The sequence below is a fragment of the Suillus subalutaceus genome (genome assembly GCF_016647625.1).
Source record: "Suillus subalutaceus strain FC151 chromosome Unknown DFJ58scaffold_288, whole genome shotgun sequence".
Taxonomy (NCBI): Eukaryota; Fungi; Basidiomycota; class Agaricomycetes; order Boletales; family Suillaceae; genus Suillus; species Suillus subalutaceus.
Window position 1 is genome coordinate 15380 of NW_024540537.1, and position 16884 is coordinate 32263.

Genomic DNA, 16884 nt, shown 5'->3' on the forward strand with positions numbered 1-16884 from the left:
ATCACCTGATATATAATATTTTGCTCATATCTCACTCAAGTCTTATCCGTGTGAGACGATCTGAATTGTGACAGGCCCCTGAGATCAAGTTCTATCTGCTTGTGAATGCCTGAATGCATTGAGGCTAGACATTGCAAACATGGAAAGCATTGACCTTACAATGCTGAAATACACACAGTATATGGGATTTTGCTCATATCTCACTCAACTCTTATCCATTTGGGATGGGCTAAATTCTGCCAGACCCGTGAGATCTAGGGCTATCTGCATGTCAATGCCTGAAGGCATCGAGGCTTGATATCAATAACATCAAAAGCATCAAACTTCTGATGGTGAAATTCACTTGGTATATAGTATTTTGCTCATATCTCACTCAAATCACATCCGTTTAAGATGATCTAAATTCTGATGGGCCCCTGAGAGCGTGGGCTATCTGGATGTTAATACCCGAAGGCCTTGGGGCACTCGGCACTCGGAACTCGGCACTCAGAACTCGGCACTTGGCACTCGGAACTCGGAACTCAAAACTCAGCACTCAGCACTCGGTAGTCAGTATATACATAGTATGGTGCAAATATCTCACTCAAATTATATCTGTTTGAGACAATGTGAATTCTGCCACACCCCTGAGATTGAGGGCTATCTACATGTTCATGCCTGAAAGCATCAAGACCCGACATCAATAACATCGAAAGCATCGAACTTCTGATGCCAACATTCACCCGGCATATAGTATTCTGTTCATATCTCACTCAAATCACATCCGTTTGAGATGATCTCAATTCTGACGGGTCCCTGAGAGCGAGGGCTATCTGGGTGTTAATACCCGAAAGCATCAGGGCACTCGGAACTCGGAACTCGGAACTCGGAACTCGGAACTCGGAACTCGGCACTCGGCACTCAGCACACAGCAGAAAGCTTGATTGCAACACTGAAGGCACTGAGGTGGATGAGGGAACACCTCCTGACAGTGATTGAATGCCTGAACGCATCAGGGCACTCAGCACTCGGCACTCGGCACTCGGCACTCGGCACTCGGAACTCAGAACTCAGAACTCAGCACTTGGCACTCAACACTCGGGACTCATTCACCCTGTATCTTGGATTGTGCATATATCTCACTCAAATCATATCTATTTCAGACTATCTAAATTCTGATGAATCCCTGAGATCTAGGGCTATCTGCATGTCAATGCCCGAAAGCATCAAGAGCCGACATTAAAACATCGAAAGCATCGAACTTCTGATGCCAAAATTCACCCGGTATATAGTATTTTATTCATATCTCACTCAAATCACATCCATTTGAGATGATCTAAATTCTGACGGGTCCCTGAGAGCGTGGGCTATCTGGGTGTTAATACCCGAAAGCATCGGGGGTACTTGGCACTCGGAACTCGGAACTCGGAACTCGGAACTCGGAACTCGGAACTCGGAACTCGGAACTCGGAACTCGGAACTCGGCACTCAGCACTCGGCACTTGGTACTCAGCCCTCGGTAGTCAGTGTGTGGTATTCATTTGGCACTCAGAACTCGGCACTCAGCACTCGGTAGTCAGTATATACATAGTATTTTGCAAATATCTCACTCAAATTATATCCATTTGAGACAATGTGAATTCTGCCACACCCCTGAGATCAAGGGCTATCTACATGTTAATGCCCAAAAGCATCAAGACCCGACATCAAAAACATCGAAAGTATCAAACTTCTGATGCTGAAATTCACCCGGTATATAGTATTTTATTCATATCTCACTCAAATCACATCCGTTTGAGATGATCTAAATTCTGACGGGTCCCTGAGAGCGAGGGCTATCTGGATGGTAATACCCGCAAGCATCGGGGCACTCGGCACTCGGAACTCGGCACTCGGAACTCGGCACTCAGCACTCGGTAGTCAGTATATACATAGTATTTTGCAAATATCTCACTCAAATTATATCCGTTTGAGATGATCTAAATTCTGACGGGTCCGTGAGAGCGAGGGCTATCTGGGTGTTAATACCCGAAAAGCATCGGGGCACTCGGCACTTGGAACTCGGCACTCGGAACTCGGCACTCGGAACTCGGCACTCAGAACTCGGCACTTGGCACTCGGAACTCGGAACTCAAAACTCAGCACTCAGCACTCGGTAGTCAGTATATACATAGTATTTTGCAAATATCTCACTCAAATTATATCCATTTGAGACAATGTGAATTCTGCCACACCCCTGAGATCAAGGGCTATCTACATGTTAATGCCCGAAAGCATCAAGACCCGACATGAAAAACATCGAAAGCATCGAACTTCTGATGCCAAAATTCACCCGGTATATAGTATTTTGTTCATATCTCACTCAAATCTCATCCGTTTGAGATGATCTACATTCTGACAGGTCCCTGAGAGCGAGGGCTATCTGGGTGTCAATACCCGAAAGCATCGGGGCACTCAGAACTCGGAACTCGGCACTTGGAACTCGGCACTTGGCACTCGGAACTATCTAAATTCTGACAGGCCCCTGAGAGCGAGGGCTATCTGGGTGTTAATGCCCGAAAGCATCGGGGCACTCGGCACTTGGCACTCAGCACTCGGCACTTGGCACTCAGAACTTGGTTTTCGGCACTTGGCACTTGGCACTCAGCACTCGGTAGTCAGTGTGTGGTATTTTGCATATATCTCACTCAAATTATATCTGTTTTAGACAATCTAAATTTTGCCACACCCCTGAGATCGAGGGCTATCTACATGTTAATGCCCGAAAGCATCAAGACCCGACATCAAAAACATCGAAAGCATCAAACTTCCAATGCTGAAATTCACCCGGTATATAGTATTTTGCTCATATCTCACTCAAATCACATCTGTTTGAGATGATCTAAATTCTGATGGGCCCCTGAGAGCGAGGGCTATCTGGGTGTTAATACCCGAAAGCATCGGGGCACTTGGCACTCGGAACTCGGAACTCGGAACTTGGAACTTGGAACTCGGAACTCAGAACTCAGCACTCGGCACTCAGCACTTGGGACTCGGCACTCAGCACTTGGGACACATTAAATCACATCTGTTTGAGATGATCTAAATTCTGATGGGCCCCTGAGAGCATGGGCTATCTGGGTGTTAATGCCTGAAAGCATCGGGGCACTCTGCACTTGGCACTCGGCACTTGGTACTCAGCACTCAGTAGTCAATATATTGTATTTTGCATATATCTCACTCAAATTATATCCATTTCAGACAATCTGAATTCTCCCACACCCCTGAGATTGAGGGCTATCTTCATGTCAATGCCCGAAAGCATCGAACTTCTGATGCCAAAATTCACCCGGTATATAGTATTTTGCTCATATCTCACTCAAATCACATCCGTTTGAGATGATCTAAATTCTGACGGGCCCCTGAGAGCGTGGGCTATCTGGGTGTTAATACCCGAAAGCATCGGGGCACTTGGCACTCGGAACTCGGAACTCGGAACTCGGAACTCGGAACTCGGAACTCGGAACTCGGAACTCGGAACTTGGAACTCGACACTTAGTGCTCAGCACTTGGTAGTCAGTATATTTTATTTTGCACCTTTCCCAAGTACATACCCTTAATTTCAGAATGAAGTCCAGATGAAATCCAATGAAGTCCGAAGGACTTCCGGAGACTGGCTACTCTGATGGAGTGCTGGAGGACTTCTGGATGAGCACAGGAACCTTCCGGAGGAGTATAGAAACTTCTAGAGAAGTACAGGAAACTCTGGAGGAGTTTCACCTGCTGCATAGGGTCCGAAGATAAGACTTCTGAAGGTAAGCTTCCTAGATGGAAGCACATGGAGGAGAGACTGCAAGGGACAGAGTCCAAAGCAGGATCAGATAGGAGGAGTGGTCCAGAGGACAGGATGTCTGAAGGTTGCGCCATCTGAATGTTCAGATGTCCAAAGGTTACAATGTCCAAAGGTTTTGATATCCGAAGGGTAAGATGTCCGGAGATCCAAAGGTCTGGAGGTCAGCAGGAGTGGACAGGATTATAGGACAGGAGAATAAAGACTACCATGGACAAGGTCTGGAGTAGAAGCAAACAGAGGTAGGCTACACTTAGGTGGAGTCGGAGATAACAGGAAGTAGACATAAGTCTTGGAAAGACAGGAAGTGCCAGAAAGGCAAAGGTCCAGCTTAAGGAATCAATCCTTAAGCTTGGATGGAGATGGAAGGACAAATCCAAAGGTTTGGAAGTCCAGCCTAAGGAATCCTTCAGGTTGGACTCGGATCTCAGTACACTTCACTTGATTTTTGATATCTGGGACTCCATAGTCGGAACTTGAGTCTTGAATCTCAGGTGTCGGGTGTCGGTTGTCGGTTGTCGGTTGTCGGTTGTCGGGTGTTGGGTGTTGGGTGTTGGGTGTTGGGTGTTGGGTGTTGGGTGTTGGGTGTTGGGTGTTGGGTCTCGATGGTCAGGACTCAATATTTGGGACTCGTTGGTCGGGACTTGATACTCGATTGTTGGGATTCAATGGTCGGGCATTGGGTTTCAGGACTCAAATCTCGGGCTTTGGGACTCGGGTTTCAAGACTCGGTAGTCGGGACTCAATGGTCGATTGTCGGGATTTGATAGTCAGGGCTCGGATATTGGTACACTTCACTTGATTTTCGGTAGTTGGAACTTGGCATTTGGCATTTGGTAGGCTTGGATGATGTTGGCTTTCAAAGATCTATTATCATATATTGCTCAATGAAATACCAGACGATCGGAAGTGTGCTGGACATCACATATTCATTTGTCGAGACCCGGGTCTCGGAACTTGGTACACTTTGCTCGAGTTTCCACTTCACCCCTTTGCAAGGCTCCATGCCATACTACATCATTAGATGACTTTGAATTATTACCTCCATGATATACAACTAGCTGAGCTCCATCATGTCTACAATTATCATTCTCCTGGGCCCACCGTTTATATTATATACCCCCTACGTCGGCCTACCCGTCTATGCAATATATGTCTACCATTGGCCCACCCGTATATAATAAATCTTTCACCGCTCCCTCGGCCCACTCGTCTACAAAATAATACCAATACATCGGCCCACCCGTCTACAAAATAATATTAATTCGTCGGCCCACCCGTCTAATATGATATATATCTGGGCCCACCTGTCTATGTGATAACAAGCACCCTTGATATACCCGGCTATTTGATACATATCTACCTTGGTACACCCATCTACATAATATCCAACTACCTCGGCCGATCCGTCTATTGAAAATTCATGTCCATCGGCCCACCCATCTACTTTACATATTCCCCACCTGGGCCAACCCGTCTCCATCGGGAATAATAACACTCCCGGCCCATCCGTCACAGTCGAGGATATATCTACCTTCGGCCCATGGTCCGCTGGCCCGTATCATACGGGATATTATGCACATCCGTTCACTCGTATAATACGGAGATATGTTACTGCAATATGTGAACTCAGCCCAGCTATACATACAAGCAACTACACATTCCAAAAGAAACTCAACAAACTGCCCAAAGGACCTGGTTGGACTTGTGACATAGTCACATCAACAGGTGATCAAATGGATGGAAATGATGAGCCACTCACTGAACAACATGAACTTTGGCGCCGAGACCCTGTTGAGTGTGTGCGTGAGCTAATCAGGAATCCTGCATTCAAGGATTACCTTGGTTATGTGCCAGAAAATGTGTTTGCAGATGCTGAAGGAAAGACACGAGTCTATGATGAGATGTGGATGGGTGACTGGTGGTGGAATATGCAGGTTAGTTGACTGACAGTCTGAGGCATGATACTATTGACTCACCTTGAGTTGTAGGAACGTCTTCCAGCTGGTGCTGTTGTCGCTCCCATGATCCTGGCATCCGACAAAACAAACTTGACCCGATTTTGTGGAGACAAAGCTGCCTGGCCGATATATCTAACCATCGGCAACATCAAGAAAGAAATTCATCGTCAGCCATCAAAACATGCTACAGTCCTGATAGGATACTTACCAATCTCGAAAATGTCACATTTTAAAGACGATGAAGGATGTCAATTGGGACGATATCAACTATTTCATAACTGCATGCGGTTGGTCATGGAACCACTGATTGAGGCGGGGCGTTGTAGCATCAACATGGTCTGTGCTGACAGGAACATCCGTCGGATATTTCCAATTCTTGTGGCATACATCGTGGATCACCCTGAGCAATGTCTCATCGCTTGCTGTAAAGAAAATCACTGCCCTCGTTGTGTTGTGAGACCCAATCAACGAGGAGACCACATTAAATCACCTCTCTGAAACGTCGTTGAGACTCGCACAACTCTCAGACACCATCAAAATGGGGAGGACCCTCATCTATTCGAAGATCAAGGACTTCGTGCCATCCATTATCCGTTCTGGGCTTATCTCCCGCACACTGATATTTTCTCATGCATCACTCCTGATATCCTCCACCAGTTACATAAGGGAGTGTTCAAAGATCATGTGGTTACCTGGTGTGCTACCATCATGTCTGATTCTGAGTTCGACAGACAGTTTCAAGTGATGACCGAGTTCCATGGGCTGCGCCATTTCAAATGGGGAATATTGACGGTCTCTCAGTGGACTTGCACTGAGCATAAGGAAATGCAGCGTGTCATTTTAGGTGTTATTGCAGGTGCTGTAGAATCCCACATCTTCCAGGCTGCACGTGCTGTCCTTGATTTCATTTACTATGCACAGTATCAGGCACACATGGACACAACTCTCATGCGGATGGCAGACGCACTGGATGTTTTTCATGCCAACAAGGAAGTATTTGTTGAGCTGGGCCTTCGTGAACACTTCAACATTCCCAAGATCCATTCCATGCGCCACTATGTCCAATCAATCTGTTCTTTGGGCAGCGCGGATGGTTTCAACTCAGAAAGCCCTGAACGATTACATATCGACTACGCGAAGGATGCCTGTCAGCCAAGCAGCAAAGTGGATTATATAGCCCAAATGACTCACTGGCTCGAACTTCAAGAGGCCATATTTCGCCATGGAATCTACCTTGAATGGATCGCCTCACAATGCAAATGCCCACTCAACTTAGACACACTTGAGGCTGATGAGGAGGGGGATGAGGTTGCCATTTTGGATGGTGGGAGTCATGATTTGTTATCATCTCAGTTCATTCCTTCTGGTCTGCTTGCCTCACATGGCTACCGTGTGACCAAGAGCTGCCCTTTTTTGAATGTGTCTGTGTCTCGTCTGCAGACTGCTTTTGGTGCCATCGACTTGTACCTGCACTTCAAACATTCCTCACCCGTCACTTTCCCCATTCATCAATTTCTGCCAGCGAGTATGATCACTTTGACGTGTTCAAATCTGTTCTGCTTCTGCTGCCTAAACAAAACCACATCAGCGACCTCAAACGGTTGAATCAGCTTCGAGCACACCCAGCTATTCCCAACCGCGACCGTCGGAAGCCAGCTTCGCCTGCACACTTTGATGTGGCATTTGTCATTGAAGATCGTGAGTTATGGGAGATTGGTAGAGGTCTTGATGGTATGTCTATCAGCTCCTGCTTTGAAGTGTTGTCCTTATACACTTGCAGGCTTGCGAGTCGCACAGATACGTGTGATTTTTAAGTTGCTATCTCACTATGGTAACTTCAGTCACCCGCTCGCATATATTGAATGGTTCCGCCCACTGCGTGAGCCGGAGCCCACGACAAAGCTCTATCGGCTTGCACAGTCAACTTGTAACCAACGTCGGTTCACAGCTGTAGTCAGCATTCAAGATTTTTTGCAGGCGGGCCATCTGATGCCCAGGTTTGGATCAAGCAAGGTGGAAGCATCATTGATCAATGGTGATGTGCTTGAGCTCACCAACGATTTTTATTTCAATCCTTACATTAATTTTGACTTATTTGATACAATACAGCATTTGTCATAAAAGCTTGCTCGGTCCTCAGCGTGCAAGTGTGGTGTGGTTGTGCAAGTAGTTTTGCTGTTGTACATAGGTCTGTGCGTTGTCTGATTGCCTACCTACAACTATGGAACATAGGTCTGTGGCTACCATTGCCCGGGTGCTACAAGACCAGCTACCAGATGCTACCGAGACTCCCGAGCGCAGCATAGTGTTGGTGTGGTGCTACCAGTCAGAACACTTTTTCCTGATGGGACTTACAGGAAAATCCAGCTGCACGCTGCACTGTCAACGACACAGACTCAGATGACCAGGACAACAATGGTCATGAAGTTGACAATGGGCCAATGAACATTGAAGCACACATTGAGTTGGCGAAAACACCTCGTAAGTGATCCTGCCTCTGTTTTGTTGACCTGATCTAACATATGATATAGAACACAAACGTGCTTGCACAGTCACTGCATTAGCAGTTGAATTGTCAATCCCTCAATTCTCGAATCTTTTGCGCCATTTTCTATTCAGCCAACTTAATCCTGATGATGCACGCGACCCTTCTGAGGTTCCACTCACTCGTTGTCCCAAATATGACGAGAAAATAAATGTTTTCAACTCTGCGTGTTCGAGGTTCTTTGCCCCGAGCTATCTAAGCGGTATCGGAGGCATGCATTGTGAGTATATATGCGCATGTCCAATATGGAGAAATGAGCACCCTCATTATGATTGTGTATTTGTCAATACAAACCCGGCTCTTGATGGAATGAGGGGTATGGATGTTGCACGAGTACTGACTTTTTTTCTTTTACATACAGGGCTGAATTCTACCCATGCACAGTCGTGAGATGGTTCAATACCATTGGAGATTCACCTGATGAAGACACCGGAATGTGGATGGTACAGCCTGCTCATAATGCCAACAACTCTCCCCATATTTCTATTATTCATATCGACTCGATTTACCGTGCTGCACACCTTATTCCTGTGTATGGTACTCGACCCATTTCTCCTCAACATCAGCACCATCACACTTACGACATTTTCCGCACATTCTATGTTAACAAATACGCCAATCACCACGCCTTTGAAATCACATTTTAAACTTTTTGCATATACATTGAATGACGCTGCTCGCAACTGGAATACAACAATTCGCTGGAATGGAAGGAATACTATATGGATCTTCAACCTTTTATGAACAAGTAAGCCCCCAGCTCATCATGTATGACGACGCCTCTTACCTTAATCCATTTTGCAGAAATTCGACGATTACACGGCATCGTGGATATGCTCGAGTGACTCTCGGTTCCCACAACTCAAAAACCCCCTCAACCTCCTCCAGAACCCCACTCTCACCCCTCCAGCTGCTACACACCCTGCCCAATTGCTGCATCCGCTACCTCTGGCTGATCCACCGCGCTTTGCCTTTGTCCCCGATAGATCTGTGGTGCCTTTGGCGCCGGTTGTGGAGGTACGTATCGGGCTAATTGCTGTCAATTGCATCAGTGATCCATGATCTACACAGCGTGTAGGTCACTCAACGGATTCATAGGACCCATTTTTGTAGTGCCATTAAAGTTTTATGTGAGTCGATAGTGTTTCAGTCTTGAGTAGTACTTACTCTGAGTTGATAATCAGCATCTGCCTACAGTTTCTTTTTTTGGATGACCCCTAAGACAATACTAGCACATGTGACTCTTACTACTACTAGTCTAGTACTGCTTAATGCACTTAATTTGTTTTGTTCACTTTTTCGCTTTTTGCCCTCTGGACTTGTGAGTTTCAATACGCGCTTTTGCAAAAGTCTATTAAGTGGGAACACCAGCATCTTAAATAATTAAGTGTCAAATAAAGTAAAGAAAGCAACCGGTAGTTTTCCTGATGCATCCCCACCGACGCTATGTCCATTGATGAGCCATCCTTTGGATCTGAGCCCGGTGAGCTGGCTGACACTCACTGGCCTCCTCACTCACAGCAAGGGTGGTCTGGCCATTCCTCTAGAGGACGAGGAGGGCGTACTCATCCTCCTCGCCAGCGGGAGCCTAACTCTGACGCTCTGAGCGCTTTCACGCATGTTTTCCATGCTGAGGCGCAAGCCAGTAAGCCCACTCAAAGAGCTACTGCTCACCCTCCTGCTTACCATGGTCGTCTTGCCTTTGCAGAAGAGCTCGCGACCCATAAGGAGGCCCATGCCTTTGATCAGCTCGTCTGTGCTGAACAGTCTCAGGATGCTGCCCCCTATCGGCCATGTGGTCGAAACTTGACCCTTGACCATCGTGGTCACCCGCGTGGTCAGCCATTTGCTCTCAACCGGGGTAGAAGGCCTCATCAGCCTTGACCTAAGCCTGCTCCACGCCCTGCCCTTCCTACTGCAGCTCAGATAATCGCTGATGCCACTAATAACGCTGCCACGCTCCTTGCTACTGCTCCTGCACCTGCCGTTCTGGTCCCTGACCCCGGGCCAGACGTCTCAGAGATCATCGCGGCTGCAGAACAGCTGGACCTAGAACAGACCGTCAACATGCCTGACATCACCCACGAAGATGTCTTCGGTAGAGTTGTCTCTGTTGGGTTGTTAGTCACCAATGTGCTCACCCTCGCCATCCTCTTAGCTGCATTCGCTTCTGTGACCCGGTCCTAATTGACTATCCCTCTCGCTTCACCTTGATTAAAGGTCCCCTCTATGAGTGGACCTGGAGGGCGTATGTTACGCTTGGCAAAAGCCTTTGATGGATATTGGTCCCCATCAGCAATATCCTCGTCGGCACGCACTTAGTTCTTTCGTTTTCTCTCCCCTTCCTTTGCTTACATGAGATTAGTAGCCCTACAGTATATAAACCCGTGTTGAGATACTGTAGCCATAGTTGATCTTTTCCCGACTGAATACATTTTAGTTCGGACAGTTACCCTGTTTGAATCCTTAAGTTTATTCTCTCGTCTTCGACTCGTTCTTACCGTGTGAACACTCCCTGAGTGCCACACTACACCACTCGAGTATCCGTGGTAGTATACGCCAGGCTGGTCATGAGCCTAGTTAAATATGATGTTCTAAGTTCACCACCAGTTTACTGTATGATGTAACTCACACATCAGTGCCAACAGCCTGGCCATGCAGCCGGTGAGTCATGTTATCAAAACCAAAGATACTGATACTCACACATATCTGAAGAGGACAGCCATCCAAATCCCAGCAAAATGTAGGACATGTCCTATTGGCGCCAGCTGCATCAACATGTGGCGGAGATTGGTGATGCTAAAGCCGCTACAATGACAGCAAGGACAATTGCAGAGGAGAAATGCATTGCTTTGTGACTTGTGATACCGGATCAGACAATTCTGAAGAAGACTGTAGGAAGACGGTTGGCTTTTATGTGCTGAATATTGTTCTTTGATATTCTTCTTGCGTGGTTGTGCCTTCAAACAGATGCTGTGATATCTTCAATTCCAGCCAGTAATTTGTCGATCAGACAACATTCTCTTGTCTTGCTTGCGAGAGCTCTCGTGAATGACACCAGGGTCCTAATTCTTGACAAGGCTATGGGTAATTCTGATATTTACCCTGGTAGCTGATACATTATCGTCAATTTCTATGTAGCTTCTGTCGACTACGGGACCGACAGCAAGATCCAGCGTACCATTACCAACGAGTTTAAAGAACGCGTCCTGTACATTGCACATAAGTTTGAGAAGACTCCTCGGTGTAAGGGCTCATACCTGGTCTATACTAGGATGTAGGTAATCTGGGCTCCTCATAGTCTACAGCAGCCATATGCGGGACCGAAGGTGGGCGGGCTCTAGATCTTCGAAATTCCCCCAGGTCCATCAATCTTTTACATATGATATTCTTCAAACCCGTCACTGCAGATATGATGCTTTCATCTGGAGTTCGGTGTTGTTGCAACACATCAAGAGTTTTGGCCAACAACTCATCGAGTGATTCGAGCTCAATCTTCGAAGGATCTGATGGCATGTGCCACTCCGTGTCCCTGACAAGAGCTGGAAGGTTTCCAATAACATCATCCAACTCATCATCAGAGTAAGATTCGATGATATTCCATGCACCCCTCATCAAGTCCCACCAATGCACGGCTGTGACGGTACTAAAGCGAGATGCGGCCTGCTCTGGGGAAGCAATACGGAGAGCAATTCCGGTGAGGTAAAAGCGACGACGAGCTTCTCCAGTACGAGAGGGAGAGTGAGTGCAAGAATGAATGGGATGGACATGAGGAGAACAAGAACGAGAACAGATAGGAGAGCGAGAACGAGAGCAAGAATGAGTGGGAGAGCAAGAACGAGAATGGATGGGAGAGCGAGAATGAGAATGAGAACAAGAATGAGTGGGAGAGCGAGAACGAGAATGAGAATGAGTGGGAGAATGAGAAACAGATAGGAGAGCAAGAACGAGAATGAGTGGGAGAGCGAGAACAAGAACAAGAATGAGTGGGAGAATGAGAACAGATAGGAGAGCAAGAACGAGAATGAGTGGGAGAGCCAGAACGAGAATGAGAATGAGAACCAGTAGGAGAGCGAGAATGAGAATGAATCAATTCATGGGGAGGGGAATGGGGAATGGGAGAATGGATGGGAGAGAGAGAACGAGAATGAGTGGGAGAGCAAGGACACAAGAGATGGGGAGGGGAAAGGGGAGAGCGAGAATGAATCAATTCATGGGGAGGGGGAAGGGGAAAGGGAGAACGAAAGGGAGAGCGAGATTGAGAACAGATAGGAGAGAGAGAACGGGTGGGAAAGCGAGAGCAGATGGGATGGAGAGAGGAAAACCCAATGGCAACAGGTGGTGGGGGAATATTGGTGGGAGGGCGAGGGCGAAGAGATCATGCAAACAGGAGAGAAGGATAAGAGAATTTGAATTCTACAATGCGGGGACTGCGAGGGGGATGGTGAGGAGGACCGCGAGGGGGAAGGCGAATGAGAGAGGGAGTGCTAGGACATTGAACAAGATGACTGGAAGTGATTGTATTTGTAATCCACTTTTCGATATAGCCATCCTGGATCAAGTGAGGATGCCAGTCGGAGTTCTTTGCAAGAGTGAAGGCGAGACGGAAACAGGAGATCAAACGATCTGACTGGACGGAATCACTCCAAGTAAAAAGTGTGGTGATGAGGGCTGGGCAGAGCTCGGAGAGCACTGACTCTCGTAAGGATTCATCAGCTCCGGCAGCAGTGGTGAACTCTACAAGGTCTTGTCGGGCACTGCAGATAATATTTGCAGTGTAATGGCGGAGCCGATAAGGTTGATCCCTACCCATGTAGCGAATGAGTGCGCGGTAGTAATTGGCATACCTTGCGAGATCATCAACCTTGGGCGCAGGTAAAACGAAGAGTACAAGGAGCTGGATTTCGGACAGGGGAGAGATCGCTAGATCACTATCTTCAGGCCATTCAGTGAAGTTGAGCAGGTTGATCGCATTGGTGACCTGAAAATCGTCTTTGTCGTGTTCATTTGGGACCGTGGGACAGATGGCCCTCAGAACAGCATGGGAGAAGGAATGACTCGGATAATAAAGCTCGTCCGTGAATATGTCGAAGAGTTCTGGCCGGCCGGCAGCTCTCCGGCAGGCGACACGAAGTGCGATATGGCGAAATCTACGTGACCGCCCATCATTCAGGAATGGAGCGATACGGTCTTGGAAAAGGTGTAATGGTGTTCTCTGTATGTCACCGTACAAGAGCAGAGCGTCTCCAGCTGCGTCGACGTCATCAATATTATAGAAGTGCTCTGTGCAGTCCAACCAGTCAACTACCGGCGGGACCGCAACATAGAGTATCGATTCGAATTGACAATTCCAGATAAATGCATCGTCATTGGGATGTGCAAAACCGTCTACACCAGCAGCCACAGCCATATGCAGAGCAGCACGGGTGTCTGCTTGGATGGATAACTTTGAACTTGGATCATTGGTGTTGCCTATTCGGCAGTAGAAAGCGCTACATTGTTCCAGTATCCGAAGGAGATACAGGGCGCGCCAACGTTCCCAGATATTCCACCCCTGTGTGGTTGTGTGGAGCATATGCCTCACATCGTCATCATTAGAAGAGAAGTAGATCAACGTTCTTCCATATGCCAGTGCGCTGTCGTGTAGTATGGGAATGCCATGATGATCAAAACATGCCCTGAACATGTCTCGAACTTCTGTGCACAGCGACACGAGATCCACATCTGGCAACCCCGACATTGTAGGTATCAATTCAACTACTGACCTGACAACATCAGGGTTTCTCGAAGTCTGCAAGATCCACGACATGGTGGATTTGACAGAATCTTCATCTTGATGCTGGAAACCCACATGTGCATGAAAATTATTAAAAATAGCTTGGATGACCGAGGAGACAGGCGTCTGGAATGGACTGTCGGGACGTATCAACGACACCATGATGAAGAAGGCATGGAAAAGGCCGCCGGAAGTAGTCATTGTAATAACAAGGATGGAGATGGGCCATTGTTGCGTCCACAGCATGGCTCCCAGGGACAGACCGAATAGAAGGAGGGAGATCTGTAGAAGAACTGGGAATGACTGCAACACATTTTCGAACCGCCGCGCCTTTAGCTCCTGAAACTTGCGGTGCCTCTGCTGACATCGGTCTTCGAGAGACCCACGACAAAAACGGGTTGTCTTATAGTGACCCAGCCATTGCTTGCCCATGATAGCGCCATAGGCAGCGAGAAGATTAAATCCAAGGCTCGCATACGCAAGGGCCTGCATCCATAGTTTGGAAGAAGACGGACCTGTAGATGGCGGAAGGCTCGTTGGCGGGGTAGCAGAACAACAGATTGTTGTGTTCTGGATAAGCTGTACCAACAGAGCATTGGTGGTGTCAATAGGATTTGGCTGAATTGCAATGATGAACGCGGTATTGACAATGGCGAATAGACCAGACTGCCAGTTACTCGTGTTAGATGCTGGTGAAAGAACGACGTGTTTCACGTACAAAGATCTGGACTATCTGCATATTTTCATTGCACCTCTCTAACATGTCGTCATCGTACTCGCCAGATAGAGTTTTGTATGCTGCCCAAAATTTAGAAAGCGCACCCTTTGCTCTCTCCTTGGCAATTGTAGAGTTCTGGAGGACCTCGAGAATCTGCTCGAGAAGGCCGGTATCAAAACTTGAATGATATCAGTTAGTTCCCAAGTCTTCACGAACACCGTGATGTTGCAATGAAAAGTACTCACTTGGGATCAGTTTGGCCTGCTGTCCTATAGGGTGGTCCTGTATTGGGCGGCTGATTAGAGTCGTAATCATCCATTGGCATAGCTTAAGGAAGAAATCGTTCGAGAAGGGAAAAGGTTTCAACTGAGGAATCAAACGCTGAATTCAAGCTGATTTATAATAGTAAATGAACGTGACAAGCGTCAACTTCCACATAGAATTCTAAAGATCCAAGGCATGAGGTCTGTTATCGATAGAAGTTTTGAATTGACCCGCGTATGGGAGGATAGATATGAGATTGATATCTACCACCGCGCTGAGCGCCTCGCGGGGACTCGAGGCGGTACAATTGGTACAATGAGAACAAAGAACTCGTACACTCGGTGGCAATAAGGGATCCATCCGCGTTTCGTTTATCTGCAGCGCTTACGGTGCAAGCGCCAACTTCCACGTAGAATTAAGGCACGAACTTACCAAGGAGGTGGACTTGATGTCGAGACTTTATCGTGGGTACTGCCACCTTATATCCTGTCGATCTTATAAACCAAACCTCCCAGCTTTCTTGAAACATGTCACCATTATTCAAGTTAACCATGCGGAAAGGCTCTCCATATTAGACACCATTCCTAGTGTCCTACATGCAAAACTGGTTTACCACCGATCGTAAGCGCTTGCAGAAGGCCTCCTATCAATAGAAGTTTGGATTGACCCGTCTAGATCTGGGGGGATTGAGATCTGATATTGGTGCCACAGCAGCATGTTTTGGGTAATACATCTTCACATGTAAGTAAACCCGTTCCATAGTGCGGCCTATCTGTCATACACTCGGCATATGGTTATGCTTATCCGTGCTCATCCTTACACCCCCCCAATAGTATCTATCCAATTGGTAACGGTGCAAGCACCCATCGATTTTCACTCTGCATTTTATTCATGTACTATATGTACATGATACATGGATAGTCGACAAGGTACTGTGGATGTTTTTTTTATTTCAGTTAGTCGAAATTGGGACAACTGTATGCGTAATACGGATTACATACATAGTCAGTGTGACCATCCTGTGTTCTCAGCGCTGTTTTTTTTCTCGTTGATGCTGCCTTCTCTTCGCGACTGGTTATCACCTTGCCGCTTGCGGGGTCATATGCCATTTCATTGATGAACGTGACAAGCGCCAACTCCCACGAAAGATCCAAGACATGAACTTCTTCAGTCCCACTTCATCGTGTGTACTGCCTTTGATAAGAATACATGATATGATAGATCATATTGCATTGAACTCATTGATTTTATAGACCAGGAGCACATAGACCTCCCAGCCTTATCTTGAAACATAACACCCTTCAATTCAAGTTGGTGACAAGAACTATGCGGAAAGGCTCTTCATATATAGACGCCGTTCTTGCACCCGAAACCGGTTTACCACTAATCGAAAGCGCTCAGTGCAGAAGGGCTCTTATCGATAGAAGTTCGAATTGGCCTGCATCTAAATCCGGGGGGATCTAGATGAGATTGATATCTAATATTGGTGCCACCGCGCTGACTCGGAGCGCCTCGCTGGGATTTGAGGCGATACATATAACGGTATGAAGGGCGCCAGCAGACAAATTCTCAGCGATTTCAATCAAGGGTTTCGAAGTGCATCCGCTCACACTCCTGGCTTATTTTTGACTGGCGTGTCTGGGAGGTGCTGTAGGTCAGCGCACGAGCACGAATGGCCAAGCGAGTGAACAATTGAAGCAGTGACAAGACAACAGTGCGATGCTAGATCGAACATGACAGAAATAGGAAGACGACCAATAAATGAAGTTATAGCAGTAGATAAAGACACCGTCAGCCTGCTGCTCATCCACA

General features: G+C 47.1%; 7 protein-coding genes across 7 annotated transcripts; 5 read left to right on the forward strand and 2 right to left on the reverse strand.

Moving 5' to 3' along the window:
- Positions 1 to 3635: 3635 nt before the first annotated feature.
- Positions 3636 to 3885, reverse strand: DFJ58DRAFT_736703 (uncharacterized protein; the record flags this gene model as incomplete). The annotated part of the gene is made up of 2 exons (XM_041386829.1): positions 3636 to 3680; positions 3739 to 3885. 2 exons carry the CDS (start codon positions 3883 to 3885, stop codon positions 3636 to 3638), a joined length of 192 nt encoding a protein of 63 aa, XP_041235530.1.
- A 1466-nt stretch (positions 3886 to 5351) lies between these two features.
- On the forward strand, positions 5352 to 7890 carry DFJ58DRAFT_719589 (uncharacterized protein; the record flags this gene model as incomplete). Its single annotated transcript, XM_041384656.1, has 13 exons — positions 5352 to 5418; positions 5447 to 5745; positions 5800 to 6060; positions 6082 to 6222; positions 6280 to 6456; positions 6493 to 6561; positions 6586 to 6630; positions 6652 to 6663; positions 6691 to 6916; positions 6947 to 7232; positions 7292 to 7467; positions 7550 to 7722; positions 7747 to 7890. The coding sequence occupies 13 exons, from the start codon at positions 5352 to 5354 to the stop codon at positions 7888 to 7890; spliced, it is 2076 nt and encodes a 691-aa protein (XP_041235531.1).
- Positions 7891 to 8338: 448 nt separating this feature from the next.
- Positions 8339 to 8704, forward strand: DFJ58DRAFT_671432 (uncharacterized protein; the record flags this gene model as incomplete). Its single annotated transcript, XM_041382953.1, has 1 exon — positions 8339 to 8704. A coding segment is annotated over one exon (366 nt), but the record flags the coding sequence as incomplete, so codon positions are not given.
- Positions 8705 to 8742: 38 nt separating this feature from the next.
- DFJ58DRAFT_671436 (uncharacterized protein) lies at positions 8743 to 8961 on the forward strand (the record flags this gene model as incomplete). Its single annotated transcript, XM_041382954.1, has 1 exon — positions 8743 to 8961. A coding segment is annotated over one exon (219 nt), but the record flags the coding sequence as incomplete, so codon positions are not given.
- A 799-nt stretch (positions 8962 to 9760) lies between these two features.
- DFJ58DRAFT_736706 (uncharacterized protein) lies at positions 9761 to 10501 on the forward strand (the record flags this gene model as incomplete). The annotated part of the gene is made up of 2 exons (XM_041386830.1): positions 9761 to 10175; positions 10236 to 10501. The coding sequence occupies 2 exons, from the start codon at positions 9761 to 9763 to the stop codon at positions 10499 to 10501; spliced, it is 681 nt and encodes a 226-aa protein (XP_041235534.1).
- Positions 10502 to 11064: 563 nt separating this feature from the next.
- Positions 11065 to 12270, forward strand: DFJ58DRAFT_848273 (uncharacterized protein; the record flags this gene model as incomplete). The annotated part of the gene is made up of 6 exons (XM_041393606.1): positions 11065 to 11168; positions 11313 to 11401; positions 11456 to 11591; positions 11616 to 11643; positions 11855 to 12055; positions 12112 to 12270. 6 exons carry the CDS (start codon positions 11065 to 11067, stop codon positions 12268 to 12270), a joined length of 717 nt encoding a protein of 238 aa, XP_041235535.1.
- Positions 12271 to 14507: 2237 nt separating this feature from the next.
- Positions 14508 to 14916, reverse strand: DFJ58DRAFT_640470 (uncharacterized protein; the record flags this gene model as incomplete). The annotated part of the gene is made up of 2 exons (XM_041381341.1): positions 14508 to 14756; positions 14809 to 14916. Coding segments are annotated over 2 exons (357 nt in total), but the record flags the coding sequence as incomplete, so codon positions are not given.
- Positions 14917 to 16884: the final 1968 nt, after the last annotated feature.